This window comes from Leopardus geoffroyi, chromosome C2 (genome assembly GCF_018350155.1).
Source record: "Leopardus geoffroyi isolate Oge1 chromosome C2, O.geoffroyi_Oge1_pat1.0, whole genome shotgun sequence".
Lineage (NCBI taxonomy): Eukaryota > Metazoa > Chordata > Mammalia > Carnivora > Felidae > Leopardus > Leopardus geoffroyi.
The window spans coordinates 154,926,241-154,948,755 of NC_059333.1; the positions used below are offsets into that span (position 1 = coordinate 154,926,241).

Here is a 22,515-nt window from a genome sequence, read left to right on the forward strand (position 1 = left end):
GTCTTCAGCTTTCCGTAGAAGAGCAAATCCATTTTTAAGTCTCAGCCAGCCTCAAGCTGCCTCAGGGAGAAACCCTTCTCAAGCTCCATGAGGTGGTCTGGAAATCACTCTGGAGATGCCGTGTGCAAATTCAGTCCTCAAAGAGGATCTCTGGCCCTTGCTTTCATTTCAAAGGGCATTTCGGAGCACGTTTTGCTCGGGAAGAAAAAGTAATTAATAATTAGGAAAGGAGAGGATTAGCTTTATGGATTTCCTATTCATTTCGTAGTCAAACTCTCCAGTGGAGACAAAGAAAAGAAAGAAGAAAAAAAAAAAAAAGGAAAAACCTCCCAAGCGCTCCGAGAATAAAGGAAAGGAGCCGCACCCAGTTGTGCGAGAGACTAGGTTTCCAGGCTCACCTGCAATTCCAGTTTCTCCTCTTCATCCAGACTCTCGGATTTCACAATGCCGTTCTCTGGGGTGGCCGACTCCTGCTCAGTCCCGCCTTCCTCCACGATGGCCGGATTCAGGTCTCCTGGCTCGGACATCCTCCCGGACGCAAATTAAAATCACAAGGTTCGATGCCCTACGAGGTGAAGAAGTCAGAACGTCAAGTCAGGGCACTGTAGAGCCTTGACTGTTATTCCCGTGGCATTTCATGTCTCCTTTTGTATTCGAATTCAAATGAGCGACTCGGGCGGCTCTGTCACTGTGACACAAGGGGAGAACGACGAAGCCAGATCAAATCCAGTACCCAAGGCAAACGCGAGAGGCAGATTCGGGCGCCCTCTCCACACCCCCTCCGCACCCATACACACACACGCTTGCGAATACACACCTTGCCATCAAAAGGGATCGACAAATCTTAGGTGGAGACGCGGAACTCCCACACATCTACCAGTCCCTATGCCCCACGACAAAGCAGGGGAGAAAGAGAAACAGAGCCTCCGTCCAACTCTTGGAAGAAACGACCCTCCGCCGCTGAGTCACGAGGTGCTCTGGGTGTTGGGCGGCAGGCCCCAGACGATTCGAAAAGTATTTGCGAGTTTTCAACCGGAGGCACGCTTTCCCAGGCACGGGGAATACAGGTCGCCGTGCGAGGGGCAAAAAGCAACCGAAGAGGTTAGGATTCCGTTCGTACACGGCATCTAAATTTGGCAATAACGCTTTCAGGGCCAGTGCTGTCCGGCTTCAAACTGACAGCTCCATTATTGAAGGCAAAAGTGCTCTCCAGGCTCCCACCAGCCGCTGGGGCTGCCCCGACCCTGTAGATGGAAGTCTCTGGAAGGCAGTTCTAATGAAGCTATGGCCACTGAGCCCCGCTCCTCGGGGCTCACACTAGACCACTACATGGACACTGGAAATGGCTTTCCAAAGGGAGAGCCTGTTACTATCTTTTGTCCCCCGATCCCCATACCACCCCTGACCCTTCCCCTTCCTGACGGGCCGTCAACCGAGGTGCATGAATGACTGAGCATTTACTTCCCCCTCGGTTTTTCTTGTTTTTTGTAAGATGTGAGAAAAAACGCAGAGGAGAGGGAGGGAAGAAATACAGAAGGAGCGAAGGAAGGAAAAAGAAAACGAGAAAGAAAGACACCATGACCCAGAAAGTCCATCCGTCCACAAAAGTTCTTCCACAAAATTCCCCCAAAGGGAGGGCTGTCCTCCTACCGCTCATTACCACGGTGATTATTATCGGACACAACGGTGGTAACGTTTCCCTGGGAGTGTTTAATGACCATTGACTAAATTCAGGCACTTGACTTCCCACTGCATAGAGGAAGCATGAGAAAAATCTCAACCACAGCAACTTCTGTGGCAAATCTGCTAAGATCCACCATGACAGAACAGATGGCACCTAATGATATCTTTAAAAACAATGCAGGCTTCCTCAGCAAAGGATTATGGGAATGCCAAAGGAAGACGTGCCCAAAGGCTGGTACTCGAGTCTGTGAGTTACTGGTGAGCAATACTTTCAAGTCGGAGGAGGCTTTAGGCTCTTCCATCCAGCATATTCAGACGGACGCCTCACACTTTAGTGGCGCTGGCTGGGCTACGTGTGGAGCTAACGAAGGTTGTTTCTCGAGGGCAAACACCGTGTTTCTCAACCTATTGGGTAGGGGGAGGCGATGGGACTTCCGTGGCCCTGACTCTTTCTTCAAAGCCTTTCAACGAGAAAGGAGATTGTGACCAACTCTAAAATGGAAGGAACAGATCGAGCTCTACTAACTTTATAGACTCTAAGCCAGTTGAGTCCCTGTCACAGATGCCGTCTGTAGTGGTTACACTCACGGACCTCTTCTTGGCACACGTTTAGACAGTAACAAAATACAGATGAGCTGACAGCCAGACAACGAGGCCTTTACCTTTCGTGCAGAGCTCCTGACGTAGGTCTTGGCGACTTACTGGCAGCTTCTGTCGCTCTACCCCGGGAAAATCCACACCAGTGATCAGAGACAACTGGAGTCCCATGTCCCCATTAACAGTTCAGAATGCCCATCTCCCTGCGATTCCCTTACACGGCGTGACCCATCGTCAACCTGAAAGAAAGACGAGAAGTCAATAATCATAATGGCAACGGTCGCGGCGGGGCGAACGACCAAAACAATCGGACCCGATTTCTAACGCTAATGACCAGCTTCCAGCAAATCACGTTCACAGCTCGATCAGCCCCACCTGTCTCGGGCTGCCTGCTTCTTCTCTAACGAAGGCTACAGCCCGACTGTTCAAGTCAGAGCGGCACCCACGCAGGGAGCTAAAATTAACGATTGCATTATGCGCCGAAGATTACTCACTTCAATTTTAACCTTTTTTAGTGAAATCTCGCACTTTATATTAAAAAAAAAAAAAAAAAAAAACCAACAACCAGTTCGTGTGTCTGCCTCAATGAGCATCCAGATCACCCCGTGAGCTAAAAGTCTTGCCTCCTTTTTTAAAAAACCAAAGGCTCTTTGCTTCAATCGTAGATGAGTATCATATAGTCTAACGCCGTTTCCGTGCCTCCTTTTTAATGAAGCGTACTTGAAGATTTTGATTTAGCGAGCATTGGCTGTAACAGTTAAAAAAAAAAAAAAAAAAAAAAGAAAGAAAGAGAAAAGAAAAAAGAAAACTTTCACCGTGGCAGGGCTGAGAGCACTCGTGCCCTCCCCACTTCCAGTCTGGCATGAAGAATTCCTAATATTCTCCTTGAGCAGTTGAGCACAGTCTCTCCCCCTTCCCCTCCCTCCCCGCCAGGATTGCCACCACCAGCTGGGCTCTCAGGATTGCCACCACCAGCTGGGCTCTCAGGATTGCCACCACCAGCCGGGCTCTCGGTTTGACAGCAAAAGAAACGCTGTCAGATTTGCAAACTTGGAGCCCGTTGGAAACAACCCCTCGCTCCCGTGTGCATTTTCTCTTTCTCATAACCGCTACGGGGGGGGGGGGGGGGGGGCAGCAAAGGCAGCTCGAACGCAAACCCAGAGACGGATCCCTGCTGACGTTTGCCAAAACCAAGCATGGGTAGCTCTCCCTTCCGCGGCAACCCTGGGGCACGCCTGTGAACTCCCAACTGCACGGACACCTCTCCCCATCATACGCCCATCTTTGCAAACACCCGACTGCAGCTCAGTTGTTGCGTCCCGAGTTGAGAAACACTCTCTGCCTTTCCCGGGCCGCATCCTCCCCCCCCCCCGCCCCGCCCCAAGTTTAAATGAGCACAGCTGGCTCCTCACCAGATTTTACCGTGGCTCTAAGGACAACATATTGGATTACAACACCATTTGTTGTGCAAGGGGGGAACAACTGTTGAAAGCGGGATCACTAACGGAGTCAGTGATTTCTAGCCTCATTCCTGTCTTATTACAACGGCCAAGTCGGCTTTCTGATGCTTCTTTTGTTGCTAAACACCATGCAGCTATGAGAGAGAAGCAAACGTGCATTTAGGGCAAAAATGGATCGCTCATCAACAGTCATTTCAAGTTTTCAATTTCGACCGGTTTCACCACGGCCACGTGGCTAACGCCCGATATTACATAGAAGTCAACACGTCTTACAATTAGGATCTATTTAAGTAACCAGCCCATTATCTAATATGTCTCAGAATAGGCACCAGCGATGGATGGCATTACCACATGTTCTGTGGCTTCTGTTTTCCTTTTCCCAGAGAAAATGAAGTTATCAACGATCACCGCGATCTTTTGGGCTTCCTTCTCTGATCCTCATATTTGCAAAGTGGCATTTAATCCAGCAGGTAAATGGCAACGTAGTTTTCAAATCTAAGCCTCGGATGCATTATTCCAGCCCCAGCAGGTGGATACAAGATAGAATTCTTTCCACGAAGAAAGAGGAAGAACAAACTGGTATTCACGTAACCAACCCAAAGCGGGAACAGCCTGGATGCGTGTGTGTGTGCGCGTGTGCGTGTGTGTGTGTGTGTGTGTGTGGCGTAATTACCAGGACACGTTTTGAAATAGCACCGAGCTCCAAAGTCAGCGAGGTATTATTCTTGCACGCCTGAATCATAAAGTTATCATCTACCGAGATAAAAGAGAATATGGGCAGATGGGGATGAGCAGAGGAACATACGGATCACAAATATTTTTGTAACTGATTAAAATTGTTCTCTTTGCTAAGAAAGCAGTGCCAGGAAATCAACCCTACTCCGGCTTTCTGTTCGCCAAGCTACCCGACTCTTCCATGGCTATTTAATCATAATCTGTTCAAATTTCCCCCATTCTCACAAGAGAGCAAAACTATTTTTACCAAGTTATCTTTTATCCAACATTTGAGTAATGGATATTCTGGCCAAGTTTCAATTGTGATAGTGGGCTTGGGGGTTGGGGAGAAAAAGGAGACTCGGTACAAATGCACAAAATAAACGTTACTATAGTTCTTTCAGTGTAAATGACATTTTAAACATAATTTAGGGGATAGTACGTCGCAAAGGCGGTCAATCGCATGTAAGACAAGCTATAGGAAATTGATCAACAAGGCTGTCAGATGTTTACGATGCGGAAAATGAGTAAAATCATTACCGTTTCACATTATATTTAGGTTTTCTTCTCGAGCTTACTTCCGAGTTGAAAATAATAGCAACTGTGGGATGGTGGGGATGAGAAAGACAGGGAGAGGGGAGCAAGACATAACCACTGGGCTGTCATGTGGTGAGAGATCCGGATTAGATTCAACTTCCAGGAATGATTTAGTTCTCAGGGGATATCTAAAATAGGAAATTAACGTGGAATTCTACTAGCAAGTCAGGAAGGTCCCCTTATTAGTTACTTTCCTCATCATCCTTTTACTAATAATTAACACAGGATGGCTCATCTTATTTCAAATCAATAGAGGCACTAGATGATGAAATAACACAATCAACACTGATTTACTGGAACAACTGAAATATTTCTGCCCTAATGCATCATCCCTTCTATTTTATTTTAAGCTGGTCCAACCTCTGCAAACAGATGCCACTTGCAAATTGTGGTGACATTAGTGATGTGTCAAGTGGCTGTGTAAGGTGTTCAAAAGCTGTGACACCTTATGAACGAACGACCTATCCTATTCTCAAAACGGTTATTCTGTCAATGCTTAAAAATATTTTGAGCATGTAAAATTAAGTTTAAAGAGTAAAAAAAAAAATGCAATTGGAATGTGATCCTTCCAGAAATGAGATCAGCATGAACAGAGTGTACAGACTAACATCTTCAGCAAGTTTGAACTTTTTCCCCAGGTGACAAAAAACATCGATAACAAATTTTCACATCAGTTTAATTTCCCAAAGAAAATTTTCTTGGTCAATACACGAAACAGTCAACCAGGAGCTCTACCCTTTAACTAAGCTCTTTGATTGACCTAATGCAGAGGCATTCTGTAATATTCTTGAGCCACCCGTCCAAATGCCAAAATAGCCAGACAACTGTCTGGGAGAGGAAGAACCGAGGGGGATGTTTAAGAAAAGGAATTTTCATACTTGGGTTTTAGGTGTAGAAAAATTCTACATGAATGCTCTCCTTTGGGTTTTAAGAGTTAGGCAGCTTACGAACACGTAGAGCTCTTATGTAGGATATCACTTTTTCTTCTTTACCCAGACACAAACACAACCTAGATCAACATCGAGCAGAACCCCAGTAATGGAAATAATTGGTGTCACAGCTTTGGACATAAGAAGAGCCCCACGATAATCACAAGTGCCTTTAAAACAAGAGAGATGTGATCTCAGTAAAAACATCCAATGGAGAAAAACCAATGTTTCAATTCTCCATTCTTCTAACAAGTCTTTATGGAACTTCTACTATGTGTAAGGATATTCTACACTATGACATGATATTCAAGTCAATGAATACAGTCTCAAAAAAAGCCACTTTTTTCTCTAAAAATGCAAAATAAAGGTTAAATACTTCTAATGGATCCACATGAGAAATTTCAAAGACGGGTGGAGGACTTTTATCATCACCATCCACTTTGTGATTATTCATGAACTGGCAAATAAAGATGACTTCTGCTTTTGTAACTCTAAAATGTTTCCTCCGTGTATCGCAAGGTCAGGAAACATAAACTTGGGGAAGCAGTCTGATGCACTTGACCCCAGAGTAAGTATTTGGATCTTCCCCTAGAGTGAACTGCTTGATAAAAGTAATTAACATGAAATGTAGGTGGGATTGGTAGAAGATCTTACATTTGGCTTCTAAAAAAACAGGTTACATCACTTGGAATATTTAGCTGAGACAAGAGAAGACTTAGAAAGGACATCATAGCTATTTTCAAACGCTCACAGAATATTCAGAGAAAGAGAAATTAGCCTTGCTTGGTGTTGCTCCAAACTTCAGAACCAAGGAAAAAAGAATAAAAAAGAAGCTACCATTTTAAACATAGAACTACCATATGACCTAGTACTTCAGATATATACTCCCAGTATGTGTGTGTATATATATATATACATATATTACATATATATATATTATATTATATATATTATGTATATTACATATATATATACTATATATACACACACATCCAAAAGGATTGAAAGCAGGGACTCGAACAGATACTTGCACACCTGTGTTCATGACAGCATTATTCATAACGGCCGAAAGGTGAAAACAACCCAAGTGTCCATCCACAGATGAATGGACAAACAGAACGTGGTACACACATGCAATTGTGTGCCTTAGAGAGGAATGGAATCCAGATACCTGCTACAACATGGATGGACTATGAAGACATCAGAAGCCAGACACAGATCAAATATTGGATAATTCCACTTATATGAAGTACCTCGCATAGGCAAACCTATAGAAATAGAGAACAGATGTTTCCAGGGGCTGGAGATAAGGAGGAACGGAGTTGTTATTTAATGGGTACAGAGGTTTTGTTGGGGACAAGGAGAAAGTGGTGGGTATAGATGTGGTGATGGTTACACAACACTGTGAATGTATTTAATGCCACTGAATTGTACATCTAGGAAAGGCTAACATGACGAATATTATGTTATGTATATTTTATCACAGTAAAAAAGAACCTAAAAAACCTTTTTCTCCCTGAATACGATATAAATCACAAGTAAACAAATCAATATACAAAGAGATCAAAGGCAGCAAATGATAGTACCAAGAAGAGGAACTGTCATCCTACTTTACAAATTTCCTCTGATGTATCAGTAACACATACACGTGAGGGCAAGCTCTGCGGATATAACTGGCCTAGGTTGGTACTTGACTCACGTACATACCCCATAAATGGACCATCATCACCCTCACCGTCATCTTCTCAGTCTTGACTCTGGCAAGATAAGCTCTGCCATTGTATTTATTTTATCCAGTGTGGACACTGTAAGAATAAAGAGGTTAGGACGCGTTGTTCAGAGAACCTTCCACCGCACCTCTATCAGAATCAAGATGTCTATGGCCAAGGTGTTCTCTCCGCACAAAGTAACAGACACCATTTCTAACTGAAAAAGACAACTCTGGGCACATTCTTACAGCAATGCAAACACGGGGCTGTCAACACTCTGGATGTGAGAAAACAGCTGGTCAGGACTAGCCTGTCGCGTCACAGACTCGGAACTTTGCATATTTTCTATTGCCGATAAGGAGAATCTTCTGACTGAAATCAATGCCACGGAGAGCAGGACTAATGGTCCCTGCTGCCATCATTGAAGATGACCCAAGACTCCGAGAGAGTATGAAGGACGCTATGGCCGTAACTGCGTGGCCACGGAGACTGGGTCTAGTCTTGGAAATTTTAAATAGTCTCCACCTTGATCATCCACACCGGCTAATGACCACCTTTATTTCCTATCTCATGCTAAGAGTCCAAGCATGATTTAGCCATATACCAGGTAGTATATCATCTGCCTCCAGCCAGGTGCAAACTTAAGTACCCAGAGAACCCCAGCACTGCCAAGAACCTTGACGTCAGCCAGGCCAGGCGACGTCGTGTCAAGTGACCCGGGCTAGAGACACAACCATCGAGTGGCACAGTGGGGTCAGGACTTCATCATTTTAATTGTGGATCAGAGCTCTTTTTAATACCCTGTGTTCCCCCAGTGCCAGCTGTACTAGAAACCTCCACCAGCCTCACCTACTCCATACAATTCATTTCCTGGACACCGCAAGAGAGGCCAACGCATGGATTTTCACTAGACCGCCATATTCCTTCCTCTCACGTGAGCCAGAAAACACCACACGAGAACTGCACAGACAAGAGCCTCTGACCCCGCTAGGAGTGTCTCCCCTGATTCTATCCCTAACATCACGCGGACATATGTGCGTTTCTAGACATTATTCTCAGCCTTTCTCTTTTAAAATCCTAAAAGCTCATAAACCATAATAACAGAATGACCAAAAGTTGGCTGCTGGCGACCCACCCGATTTCTTCCTTCTGCATAGAGAATTCACAGTACCCATCTTTCCAGAAGCCACGCAGGAAATCACATGCCTGCAGGACTCCCAAAGTGTGCCCAGGGTTTGTAGGAAGGCGCTATAAATTTTTAATGTGGCCCAATTAATTAGAATCTATACTGGTGCCAGAGCACATGTAACCTTTGCAAATGAGCGCCTTCCCTGATCTTCAGGCAAAAAAATCAATCAATCAATCAATCAATCGGGCTCTCAGACTTGGGGAGCTACTTTGTCATTCCACGTGTAACGACAACAAATTTTCCACAAACTTAAATAACCCTGCTGGGATCTTGTGGATAATGTTACCATATAACTTTGCCAAAACAAAACACAAGAAAATGTTCCTGCATAATTAGATCTTCCAGGAATCCCACTGAGTTAGACACTCATCCTAAATATTTCTCTCCCTATCACTGTAGCGTGATCTCCTACAAAAGGCAACGCAGTTTCAGGGATCGGGTGGCGTGGGGGGGTCACCAACTGAAATGGTAACTTTTGCCTGGGTGTTATTAATCTCACAGGTGTTCCAACTTCCATACCCTAAATTCAGTTCAGTTCAACAGAGTATTCCAAAATGCCCCCTCTCTTGGAGCTCTGGATGCCAAGAAAATAATCCATACTATCTATTTTCAGGTATTTGTATTGCAGACGCCTTGTAAGGGAGCGAGAATTTATCACAAAATGCATCCTTTCAACTCTGGCTTAAACGATTCAAACTGATAAAAAATCATCATAAAGAGAAAAGGCATGTCAAAAAAAGGGCGGGGAGAAATATGAATTTTATTCTGCATATCTGACATGAACTCATCACCTTCCTTTCTACACGAAGTGAAAGATGCGTCTGTCACTTCAAACACAATGCAACTTAACAAATATGACGCAATGACAGGTGGCGGGGTAGGAGCTAAATGTTTGAGTTATTAAAACCTTTCTTGCGGAGGAGAAGAAAGGGAGAGGCTCGTAGATAAAATGAATAAAAGCAAAGATAAGTTGAGACGTTGTTATTCCATCCGGTGTTCGAAATGACTGTAAAACTCATCGTTGTTCCCCCCCACCCCATGGAAAGGAGGAAAAATTAACTTTTCATCCCGCTGGTATCTTTGCTTTCCACTATGCCAACGCGACGTTTTGGGGGCCGTAGATCATGAATATTTCACGCCCGGACGTTGCCTTTGCAGAATTACCATTGCCTGCGATCGTTACCAAACCTAATCGAAAGAATCAACATAGGGGTTTAAACTTCCCGCCCAGGACCTCAGCTCTGTCTCCCCACGCTCCCCAGCTGACAGCAGAAGACTGGAAAGGTTGTCCAAGGGAGAAGAGGAATTCAAGGGTGTTTCCCCCAACAAAACTGCCAAAATGTCTTAAGGGTCTCAAGGGTCTCTGACTGCAGGGGGAATGTCCTTCCCCCAAAAGGGAAGGAGGGAGAAGACGCAGAGACGGATGTATGCTGCCATCCCACGTACAGAGCGGGGAATTTCAGGAGACACGGGCATAAAGGGGATTCATTTCTGGTCACATAGGCTAGCTCTGGGCTACAACTGTGCCTTGGCACTCTGACAGCAAACTCTCTCTACGGGATTCACCAGCCACGCCAACAAAGGCTTTGCCTGAGTATTGACTCTGACATGGGTAATTCTGGACTGTTTTCCATAGATGCTGACATTGTATCCTCGCGTCAACCCTGCACCATTCGTGGCCAGCCTGTGGCGGAAAAGACAGCAAGCTGCCTACTTGTCCTCTCTCTCAAGTGCTAAGTCCGCAGGCTGCTGACTCCATCGATGCAACCCCCAGGTCTCAGAGATGCAAACGAGCCATTCTGGAACAAGCCTCAATATCTGAATCAAGCAGTAAAGATCACTTCCCCTTACTGAAGTCGCACAGTGGTGGGGAGATTTCTGCCTGTGTATTATCTCCGGTGCTGAGGACAAGGCCTGGCACACAGTGGGGCTTGCCGACTCAGTGACTCAGCGACTCAGGGCAGTGTAATCGGCGAGGGCCGGATGACTTTTCTGGGGTTCTGCTTTCTTCGCCTAAAAGCCAAGGCATCTAATCACTCAGAGCCCTACGAATCGGTGCGGAAAGGGGCTAAAGGAGACCCCCCTCCCATGCCCCCCAAGGCCACTAAAAGGTAAAGAAGCAAAACGTGACACATTTCTGAATGTATGGATTTCAAGAAGGTTCTGGTCTGGCTGCACTCGGACAGAGACAGAGTGGGCCCTTATTTATTGGCCTTCTGGATAGGCTGTTAGGGAAAGGAAAGAGATGATGCTGGTCCTCAAGGAGCTACCCGTGTAACGAGAGAATTCGACGGTGAAAGAGATTTAAGAGCACAGCTCCCCAGAGAGCTAAAGCACGTGACACAAAGGATACCCATCCCCGCCAGCCTCGCACTGAGGGTTTTCTCAAAGCCTTCTGTTCCCAGAGGCAACGTTGACAGCAATCTTAAGGGAACGAGTAGACACAACGAACAGAAGGTGCCAGACTGGTCAGGCTGTGGGTAGTTTCCGTGTTTTCTTGAGAAAAGTGATGGCATCCATCAAACACACGATTCCCCGTCATTCAGCCGGCCTTGCTCCCATTTCCAGGCTAAAGGACATAGAGAGGTAGGACCTCCCCTTTGTCCTGAAGCCACTCGCCTCTCTGATTCCACGCAGTGTCCTGAGGGCTCTCACTCCGTGGAGCGCTCACCAAAGTGTCACCGCGACTCTGGAGATGATGTGATGCACGCTTCGGGCGCCAAGAAGAAGATGACCTATCCCCATCGCATGTGCCAACTCTGGCCCTTCATGAATGCCAGAGCCTCTTATTTTCCCTGCTGGGTGTTTTCTTTCCGTGCCCCGCCCAACGCGGCGTTACCCAAAGTGACGTGGCGACAGCCCTGCAGACCCGGTCGGGAGCCCTAAGAGGCCACCGTGCTGAGATCAACATCTCTGCTTGGGAGGAACATAAGCATTCGATGAATAATTCCTGTCATCCTCGGACTTCCTGTTGGAAGAGGCACCTGAAAGGCACGATACATGAAGGCCTTTGACGTACGCGTGTCTTTGGTTCCAGTGGGGAGCGACGTTGCGTTGGGAGTTTTTCCTCTGAGGAGAGATTCGATCTCTAGGAAGCCTGTTTTCAAGGTAGAGGTAGGAGGGTAATAGCAAAACCACCCCAGGATGCGTGTGCGTTGGGGGATCTCAAGGGCTGAAGAAGGTGCCTCCTTTCCCAGAAGACCGGAAAGTAGCCAGCGGGTGAAAATAGCTATCTGTCTACAGAGAGAGGACTCCCAGAGGCTCAGGGAGAACAAATGTATAGTCAGTGAGAGCCAATAGGCAAAACAATGTCTCTGAGCATTTACTTCTAAGCCGCCGAGAGTTTGGCTCCATTCGGATCCTGCTCTAAATAGAAGCATCCTGAAGAAATGTTGCAGATGACCAACGGGGGCCACTGGGGGTATAATTCCCTGGGCCAGTGTATCTCTCATGGCAGAAACACCACGGCCACCACTTGGCTTGAAGGAGAAATGGGTATTTTCCCGGGAGGAAACCCTTATCGGTGTGTGTGGTTTTGCCGTGCCCGGGGCTCAGCCAGAAGACATACGAACTGGTGTGCATGTGTGGGGGGGACAGCACCCCAGCTCTGGGGTCATCTGCGGCGATGCTGTTCTTGGAAAGCAACCTAAAGGGAGCATGTGGTTGGTCATTTAAAAGAGGGGGCTGCAGTTTAACGTCGGCTCATCGGCCACGGGCCCTTGACTGCAATCTTCCTCCAAAGGCTGGCCCTGGCCGAACATGATGACGCCTCCCTCTTCTCCCTGCCCCAACCTCCTGTAAAGTTTCTATTACCTCTTTACTTTTGAGACAGAGAGACAGAGGGTGAGCTGGGGAGGGGCAGAGAGAATCCCAAGAAGGCTCCATCCACAGTTAGTGCAGAGCCCAAAACAAGGCTCGAACTCACGGCTGGTGAGATCATGACCTAGGCCAGAGTCGGGCGCTTAACCAACTGAGCCACCCAGATGCCCGGCCCAAGTTTCCATTACTCTTTTAACAGAATGTTTTCACTTGAAGGGGCAGTTAAAGGTTAAGGAGTTAGTTGCACTCAAGACTGCAAGCATTTGTAGGTGAATGCCTTCTGGTGTGATGGGCTCTGACCCCTCGATCCTGAGAAACCCACGTCAAGGAAAATGGGTGTGGTTGCTGTTGTAAATTATCTGTGTTTTTAATCTAGTACATGTTGACCATCTTATAAGAAATGCGGGCTGGCATGGGCTCTGTGAGGTATTGCAGCCTACTAGGGTTGGCCATTGATGAAGAAAGAGAAAAAGCAGGTTCTCAAACCATGCTACGTGAAAAAACTGGAAGAAATGGCTGAATTTAAGAGCTACCTGGATGGTTTCGATGGAAGTGAGGATAGATGTCGGCGTGTGGTCCTGGGCTAAATGTTCTTTTTTTTTTTTTTTTTTTTTAACGTTTATTTATTTTTGAGCGAGAAAGAGACAGAGTGCAAGTGGGTGCGGGGCAGAGAGAGAGGGAGACGCAGAATCTGAAGCAGGCTCCAGGCTCTGAGGGGTCAGCACAGAGCCGGATGCGGGGCTCGAACCCACAAACCGCGAGATCCAGACCTGAGCCGAGGTCGGACACTTAACCGTCCGAACCGCCTAGGCGCCCTGTTCCTGTGACTCTTGAAGGAAAAGGGTCAAGTTCTGTGCAGGAATATCCAAGGATTCTTGACAGCGAGGGTGAAGATTTGGGGTCATTTTATTCATGGATTCTATGGTGCCTAAGCCATGGGCCTGGAGGAGGTTATCTGCTTGGTACATGTATGATGTCATTAAAACTACATAGTCCTTAAAGCGTACTTGCTTTCTGGGCACTTTGGTAGACGAGAACTGCTGGGGACCCGGGGCCAACGGACATTTCTAGAAAGACGTGAGGCTGTCCACCCACTCTGAGGTCTCTGATAGACAACCTGGCGCTTAAAAATCAAATGGGATGCAGCATCCCTACAACAAAGCAGGACAGCCTGATCCCTGGAATGAGGCTGGAAATTGGTACTGCGCTGAAGAATGAAAACACACCGTTAAAAGTTGGCAAGAATGTACATCCAGGCTTCAGGTTGGAAAATGCCAGGCTGAGATTGTCTGGGAAAGAATCAAATCTGTGATTTGACATGTCACAGAAATAAAATATCTGCCCATCTTCTATAAGAGGCAATACTCTGCTTTTGAGCGGTCTGCTTATTTGTGCTACCTTCAAGATTTTAAACATAAATAAAAGAAGAGTCAGTCATGGTATTCATAATACACAACAAGAATCTGTTTTGCTGGATATGGTCTCCTTAATAAAAACTCCAAGGCCTCCACGTGGAGAAAAACTATAGAGTGGGGAAAAAATATCATGACCTTTGTTTACTCATAATGGTAAATCGGGAAGGAAGAGGGGGGAGGAGGGATGGGCAGAAGGGAGGAAGGCAGGCAGGCTGGTCCAAGTGTCAGAAACATGCAAACTTAATATGTGAAAATGGAACATGGGACTATTTGGGGCAATTCGTGATGAAGCCTGCAAAACTTCTTAGTTTTAATGAATAGACTTAAAACTAGAAACACAAAAAGAGTCAATCGCCCATTATGACTCGTATTTAGGCGGGGGCAACACTGTTCGTTAGATAAATAATGGGCTAGGCATAGCATTTCCCTAGATTTGCTGAAGTATGGTACATATATAGGAAAATGTGCCCTACACTTCAAACGATTACACATTTCCACTGGGGGAAAAAAAAGATACAAGGAAAGAACGCAATGGGTTCCTGTAACCTTTCAAAAATAATCTACATGATGACAAGAAAAGTAATTTGAAGACAGAAGTACCCGTGAATTCTCAGCACATTAACATGAACCACTGGCCTCGCAAGGTTTAAATACTAAGTAAGGATAAAGGTCTATCTATCTATATATCTAGAAAGAAGAGGAAGGAGGAGGAGGAGGAAGGAGACGAGGAGGAGGGGGAGAAACCAGAAGAGGGAGAAGAGGGGGAGGAGGGGAGAGGGGAAGGCAGAGGGAGGGAGGGAGGGAGGGAGGGAGGGAGAGAGACAGAGACAGAGTGCACGTGTGTTTGCGCATATACAATTTGCACAATCCCAGGTCTTTGAAGTAATTCTCTGTGGTTCGAAACAATTCTTACCACCTGGCAGGTTCCATTTCAATTCTGGAAATACTGGCTCTCTGTTGGAAACTCTGTGGCCTGACTGTTCCTGTGAGGCTTGTGCATGCCCACAGATGCCAATTTCAGGTCGGGCCACAAGTATCGTAAATCTGAGACCCCAGCACGAGCAAGGGGGTAGTAACTCAGTAGCAGAACAGACTGGCTGTTCCCTCAGCTGGCAAAACACTGGGTTCACCAAGATGCCAAAGTTAGGGTGGCTCTGCAAACCTCAAAAAAGTGCTGCCTCTCCAGATACTCCCTGTGTGCTGGGTAGCATTCATCCGTGCGTTCAGAAAGCCAAATTTTAGAAGATCTGTGTTCTTTAAAAAAAATGCTCCGGGGGCACCCGGGTGGCTCTGTCGGTGAAGCACCCGATTCCTGATTTTGGCTCAGGTCATGATCCCACAGTTGTGAGACAGAGCCCCACGTTGGGCTCTATGCTAAGTATGGAGCGTGCTTAAAATTCCCTCTCTTTCTCCCTCTGCCCCTCTCCCACTGTGTTCTTTCTCTCTCTCTCTCTCTCAAAAAAAAAAAAAAAAAGTGCTCTGGTTATAAGCAAAACCGACCTCATCATCTGGCTTTCTCTGGGCACACCCTGGCTGAGTGGCCTGGACTTCATTGCTGACTTTGTGCCCTGGCCTTGTTATTAAAAACCAGTTGGAAAATTCAGGCAGCCTTCTCGTAAAAGGGATTAGGAGGTAGCATTTCCACATACTTTATTTTTTCCAAAGTTCTATAAAAAAATCAGGAGGAAATTTATTCTGTTTTTTTTCTTTCTTTTTTCTTTTCTCCTTAAAGCATGACGACTACTTTGTTTGGGCAGGTCTCTTGGTGGATTTTGAAAGATAACTGCAGCCTTTTCTTGAAATAAACGTTGGACTAAAAGTTTCTTTTCTGAATGACAATAGTAAGTTACTCGTATTCAGCACGGTCTGTTTAAAGTGTAGCCTCTAACATTTTAATACAACCTCCCTCCACACACACACACACACACACACACACACACACACACGGAATATATATATATATATTTCCTAAGTGTAATATATACAGCTTTCCCCAAAAAGGTTTGTGGCTCCCATTTTTTATTTCCTTATTTTAGTAGAAATACGCTCCCACAAAAATGAATTCTTCTGTACTGGGGACTACTCCTCTCCCCCAAATGGATAAAAACAAAGTCAGAGATGATACAGGGATGTTCCGGTCACCATTCCTGGTCTACAACAGCTAGAAACCCAGCATATAAAGATCTGCCTTTTTAAAGCCAGTGTCTATTCAAGGACATATATGGTGTCAAGATATGGGCTCCATTGCCAGCTTCCAGAGTGTGTAATTTTGGAACGCGGCTGTATCAGTACCAAAGTTTCACTGCAAGTTAAGATACTGTGTCCTATAATTTCCCATTTCCGATTAGATCGTATTTCCCTTTAATTAACTATAAAGGATCTTACGTTGGGGAGCCTGGGTGGCGCAGTCGGTTAAGCGTCCGACTTCAGCCAGGTCACGATCTCGCGGTCCGGGAGTTCGAGCCCCGCGTCAGGCTCTGGGCTGATGGCTCAGAGCCTGGAGCCTGTTTCCGATTCTGTGTCTCCCTCTCTCTCTGCCCCTCCCCCGTTCATGCTCTGTCTCTCTGTGTCCCAAAAATAAATAAACGTTGAAAAAAAAAATAAAGGATCTTACGTTGCTTCTTCCCTTTCTTTTCTTTTAATGCAGCGTCTCCCCAAACTGCAGTTAAAAGTAAGCCAAGCTACGGATGGAGACCAGCTTTCAACGAACATTGCAAAAAAAGGCTTGCTTCTTCAGGAAGAATCTGTCGCTTACTTACGTGTCTCTCACGTAAGTTCTTTAAAAAGAGGGACTCTCCCGCTTTTTCTCGTACTGGAACACCTGGCATCCAGCAACGGTTTGACGAAGCGCTCATTTGATAAATTAATACATACACATAACAAGTCATGAGATTACGGTACCTTGTCACAATGCAAAACGGTGATGTCTCACTTCCAAATTAGCCATTATTTCCCCATTATCCTTATCGCTGCCATAAATCACATTAAAAAAAAAAAAGCTACTTTCACTGTGATACAATTTAGGATTTTACATAAAAATAAAGTTACATGCGAATAGAAACAGAGCCAATTCCAATACATCTACCGGATACTCACTCTGTGCCTGACATTATTTTGATTAAAAAAGCACCGTATATATGGATCAAAATTTTTTAAGGTCATTTATTTATTTTTGAGAGAGAGACAGAGAGGGAGAGAGCGAGCGAGCTTGTGCACAGAAACAGGGAAGGGCAGAGAGAGTGGGAGACACAGAATCCGAAGCGGGCTCCAGGCTCCGAGCCATCAGCACAGAGCCCGACGCGGGGCTCGAACTCACGGACCGCGAGATCGTGACCTGAGCCGATGGCGGACGCTGAAGGACTGAGCCACCCAGGCGCCCCTATGGGTTAAGTCTGAAACGTCTCACTGTGGAGGAGAGGAAATGGAGCCACGGAGATGTTAACTACCACAGCCAAGATTTTACTCTAGGAAGGAAAGAGTGGGGCCAGAGGTCAAATTCGGACAGACAGGTCCCCAGAATCACCTGGACCTACTACACTTCGAAGTGAGCGAGGATCACAGACACCACATAGCAGACAACAATAAGTAATAGAAGGCACCGGAAAGTGATGCCAGGGGTGATTCATGGGATGCGTGCTTCCTCCAGTCTTTCTAAATGTTCTCACGTGACCCTCTTGTACTCTTAAGAATTCAAAAAAGCAACCAGAGAGATTGAGAAGAAACCAGGAGACAAGGAGTGAGTCCGAACTGGCTACGGGCAGTGTTAACTGTACCGTGAAGCAGGTTTGTGGTTGCCTCGTCATCACCCATTCCGTCAGAAAACAGGAAAGTAAAGACAATGCAAAGGATTGCTAATAAAAATCAAAGAGTATGGAATGACTGCATCTACACCGATGTGCAGTCAAAGGAACTAAGTCTATACAAAATGTGTCAGATAAATGTCAAAAATAAAACTGAAGGGAAACACACTACAGACAAACCAAATACTGTAGAGCATTGTTAAAATCTATTTTTAAAATGCCCAAAGAATCTCAAGATTGGTTACATAAACATTTAAAAAAATTTTTTAATGTTTATTTATTTTTGAGACAGAGACAGAGCGTAAGCAGGGGAGGGGCAGAGAGAGAGGGAGACACAGAATCTGAAGCAGGCTCCAGGCTCCGAGCTGTCAGCACAGAGTCTGACGCGGGGCTCGAACTCATGAACCGTGAGATCACGACCTGAGTCGAAGTTGGATGCCAAACCGACTGAGCCACCCAGGCACCCCACTAATTTTCTTTTTTTTAAGTTTGTTTATTTATTTCGAGAAAGAGCACACGAGCCAGGGAGGGACAGAGGGAGAGGGAGACAACGGAATCTGAAACAGGCTCCGGGCTCTGAGCTGTCAGCACAGAGCCCGACGTGAGATCATGACCCGAGTCGAAGTGGGAGGTTTAACCGACTGAGCCACCCAGGTGCCCCAGTTATATAAACATTTAAATGATCACAAAACATGTTTTGTGCTTGGAATAAATATCAAAATCAATACAACTCAATTGCATTAAAAAAATCAAGTCAATAACAATTACAAGCCAGACTGGCCTCAAATTTCTTAAAAATTCAAGGACATTTTTACATGGAGCCACTCCATTGAATATTGTGTTCTAAACTGACTTTCCTCTACAAAGGAATCAACCAAGAAGCATCAGGGAAAATTAACAGTTTATGGAGAGACCCTGTAACTTAAAAAAAAATGTGATTCCCTTCTACTTTGTCAATTTGGATTCAGAGAAAGGTACATGAGTGACACCTGTAATCATATGGAGCATTCTGCACATACTGAGCAGTGTCCACATAGGTTTGTCACCTTTTTTTAATGTTTACTTTTGAGAGAGAGAGAGACAGAGAGAGAGAGAGACAGAGTGTGAGCAGGGGAGGGGCACAGAGAGGGAGACACAGAATCGGAAGCAGGCTCCAGGCTCTGAGCCATCAGCACAGAGCCCGACGCGGGGCTCGAACTCACAGACCGCAAGATCATGACCTGAGCCGAAGTCGGACGCTCAACCCACTGAGCCAGGTGCTTCCGGTTTATCACTTCTAAACAGCTCCTGCCTGCAGCCACTGCTCTTTGAGGGACAAGGCTGGAGCTAAGGGCTGGGAATCTGGAGAAAGACCCGAGGAACCCTCACACCTTGAGCAACGATCTGGGTACTTTTGACATCACAACAATACACGCCGTCATCTTTTTCCTTTCAAAACCACAAAGACCAGAATCAGTTGAATACCTTTTCATTTAATCTACAGCCAAGGCGTACAGAAATGACTAGAATCCAGCCCCACTCTCTAGGGGAGAGGCTTGCTCACAAAACTGGGGAGTGTTCGTTAAGTGGCTTCTTCGTCAACACGAGTGCCTTAAATGGGACGGTTTCACGAACTCCTGTGATGTTTCCCCAAAGAATTTGTTTTCTTGTTTCTCAAATATAGGAAATAGCTAGTCTTGAATGTTTGATATGACCTCCTAACGTCCACGTGGATATGTTTACATTACATAAAACAACTCTTGGGGCGCCTGGGTGGCGCAGTCGGTTAAGCGTCCGACTTCAGCCAGGTCACGATCTCGCGGTCCGTGAGTTCGAGCCCCGCGTCGGGCTCTGGGCTGATGGCTCAGAGCCTGGAGCCTGTTTCCGATTCTGTGTCTCCCTCTCTCTCTGCCCCTCCCCCGTTCATGCTCTGTCTCTCTCTGTCCCAAAAATAAATAAACGTTGAAAAAAAAAAATTAAAAAAAAAAAGTTAAAAAAAAAACAAAACAACAACTCTTGTCAGCCATTTTAAAAAGACCTAACAACTGCTGCTCTGGAGAAATCGATACATAGATGTGGGTGAATCTCCAAGTCAACACTTCGGTTCTGTAGCTTTTTCAGAGTGTCCTTGTAGATAGCATTGTGCCTAGAAGTTTCAGTTGCTTTAACTTCTTTGCTTCTCCAAAACACCAGCTCTCATCATCTGATCTGAGAGATTTATTACTTTCAATTAACATAATCAACAACCAACCAACCAAAAAGCTTAGCCCAAGGGCAACGATGAGGTCCAAAAGCACAGGTCTATGTTCGTAGAGTCCACACAAGAGCTAGAGCTCGGTTCTGCCTCTTAGCACAGTATCTTTCCAAGCTGCCTCTGTGCATATGTTCAGAGTCACAAATATACACCCAAACATTCTTATATTAAGCCCACGCATTCTGACTTAGGATGGTACCCTCAGCTTTCTCCTTTGAAAGAAAGACAATTCCTTCAAGATCGGCAAATCCACTGGTCTCAAAAGAGGGGAAGTCTTGCTTGTTTCATGCACCTAAACTTTTTCGTTATCACTTAATGTCAGAGAATTGTCCCCTAACTAGGCCACTCACACACGCGCGCACACACACACACACACACACACACACACACAGCAGGTGGGTTAAGCCACTCAGAATGTGCAAGTGACAGTTCTCGCAGGCCCCTCCCCGAATGCCAGATCAGGCCACACTGCAGCCTGGGGCTGGTTCCAGCTCAGAGAACAGAGTAGCAGCTGCTGGGAGCTGGCAGCGACTCAAGTCTCAGCTGTATTCTTGGCCCCCTGCCTCCTCCAGGCACTTACTAGGGGCGCGTGACCAAGGAAACAGCTGAGCCCCCCCCCCTCCAAGAGGAAATGCAACCACCGTAGCCCCCACCGCCACCTGCTCTGGGGCCAAACAACCACCACGGTCCTGTTGGCTCTTGTGGGGGGGGGGGGGAACATGGACTGCTGAATCACTCCTGAGCACGCCTGAGCTGCTCTGCCCGGGACAGGCGAGCAAAGGCATAGTCCGACAGGCCTGGGCGGCATCACCCGGGGACCCAACCTGGCAAGGGAATCCGCTACGGTTTGGATGTTCAAATCCCAGGGACCCAGTCAGATCCCAAATGCTGCTTTGGATGTATTCTCTGTAGAATTTTCCTAAGACACCTCCTCTGCTGAACAGAAATTTTGATTTGGGGTTTGCAGTGGCTTGCAACACGGCTGAGGGCACAGGGGGCGGGCAAGTCCCTGCCGAGGTCACCAATCTCCAGGAGTCCTCTCAGCACAACAGAAGTATGAATACGAAGCAAATGCATGAAATGTCTTGCCCCTTCCCTGGCCTGCGACTCACGGCGTGGCCTTCCTGGGGGGCCCTGGAACACAAGACGCGGAAGCGGGACTCGGACAGCTTCAACTGCACTCACGTCAGTACTATTAAGAGACATCTGTGACCTCAAACATTGTGAAATCTCACCCTCCTCTGAGGACACGCCTGTCCGGATCTCAGATTAACACGAGAGGCACTGCTGTACCTACGCTATTGAAAATTCTTCTGGAGAAGGGCAGAATGTTGACACTGTGCCAGGCCCACATGGGGGTCTCTTCTTCAACGGACTCTGTTTCCTGCGTGCTTTGACATCTTCCTTGATAAAAAGCTGGGAGTGTAGCAGTTCCTTTGGGCTTAAGTCATCTTTGGATACGAATCCCCTGCGCCCAAAGTGGGCTTCAGTCCAGATAAGAGAGACCCCGATTGCTGGCAGGCTGATTCTTGTTTCCAGGGAGAAAGGGAAGAGGTTTGAAGACCTATGACGGGCTATGGGTTCTTTGAAAACCTGACCCACATCTAGTTAAGGTTTTTCTCCCCAGGAGTGACGCTAGACAATTTTTATGCGATCCTGGTGGATTCTTTGAGACCGACTAGGTCCAGGGCATCCCGGTGTTCAGTTTCTACCTTTCTGGTCAACCTCGGGGGTCGACCCGGATCCCTCTCCAAGGAAGGACGGGTTGCTTCTTGGAGGATTATTTCAGCTGCAGAAAGCTGAATGGCCCAACGCCACACTGATGGAGGTGGTGATGGAAAGCCTGGCTCCCTCAACCCCAGCAAGACAACCCCAAGGCCATTCTAGCCACAGAACACCCCAAGGAGCTGGTCAGATCTGTTCTCATCCTTCGTCTGAGCTATGGCTTTCCTCCGCCCACGCTTGCCCCCTCTCTCTTCCTCCATGGCATTGGGGCCAAGAATTCTCCTAAACATCCTGCACACCAAACTCCGTCTCAGGGTCAGCTTCCCGGAAGCCTACCTGGGACACGTCAGGACAACCCTTTGGAAGGTGGAAATCACACCGTGGCAGGACTGACACCCAGGTTCCGAACCACTCGCTGGCTCCAAACCCTTGTTCGTTTCCCTAACCCCGGACATGTCATCGCTCAAGTTACCACCCTATATGTAGTTCCAAAAACACCAGCAGGTAACAGGATGCTGATACCCAGTACACATTAAAGATATCATGATGACATAGGAGGTGATGCCTATGTTAAGCAGTTTCTACAAATTATTTCAGTGACTTCCTCACAAGCACTAATAACTAGCTGTCGCTGTTTCCACTCTA

At 46.5% G+C, this 22,515-nt stretch overlaps 1 protein-coding gene across 33 annotated transcripts in view; it reads right to left on the reverse strand.

The window, feature by feature from the left end:
- ARPP21 (cAMP regulated phosphoprotein 21) overlaps nucleotides 1–22,515 on the reverse strand; it is a 156,705-nt gene that overhangs the window by 113,067 nt on the left and 21,123 nt on the right. For 27 of the 33 annotated variants that reach the window (XM_045436645.1, XM_045436673.1, XM_045436664.1 and 24 more), the window contains exons 2-3: nucleotides 2,346–2,519; nucleotides 399–565 (exon numbers count right to left, since the gene is read on the reverse strand). In XM_045436645.1, coding sequence (XP_045292601.1) covers nucleotides 399–527 — 129 coding nt within the window. In that variant the 5' untranslated portion in view covers nucleotides 528–565; nucleotides 2,346–2,519. The other 6 variants (XM_045436647.1, XM_045436651.1, XM_045436646.1 and 3 more) reach the window with 6 other exon arrangements.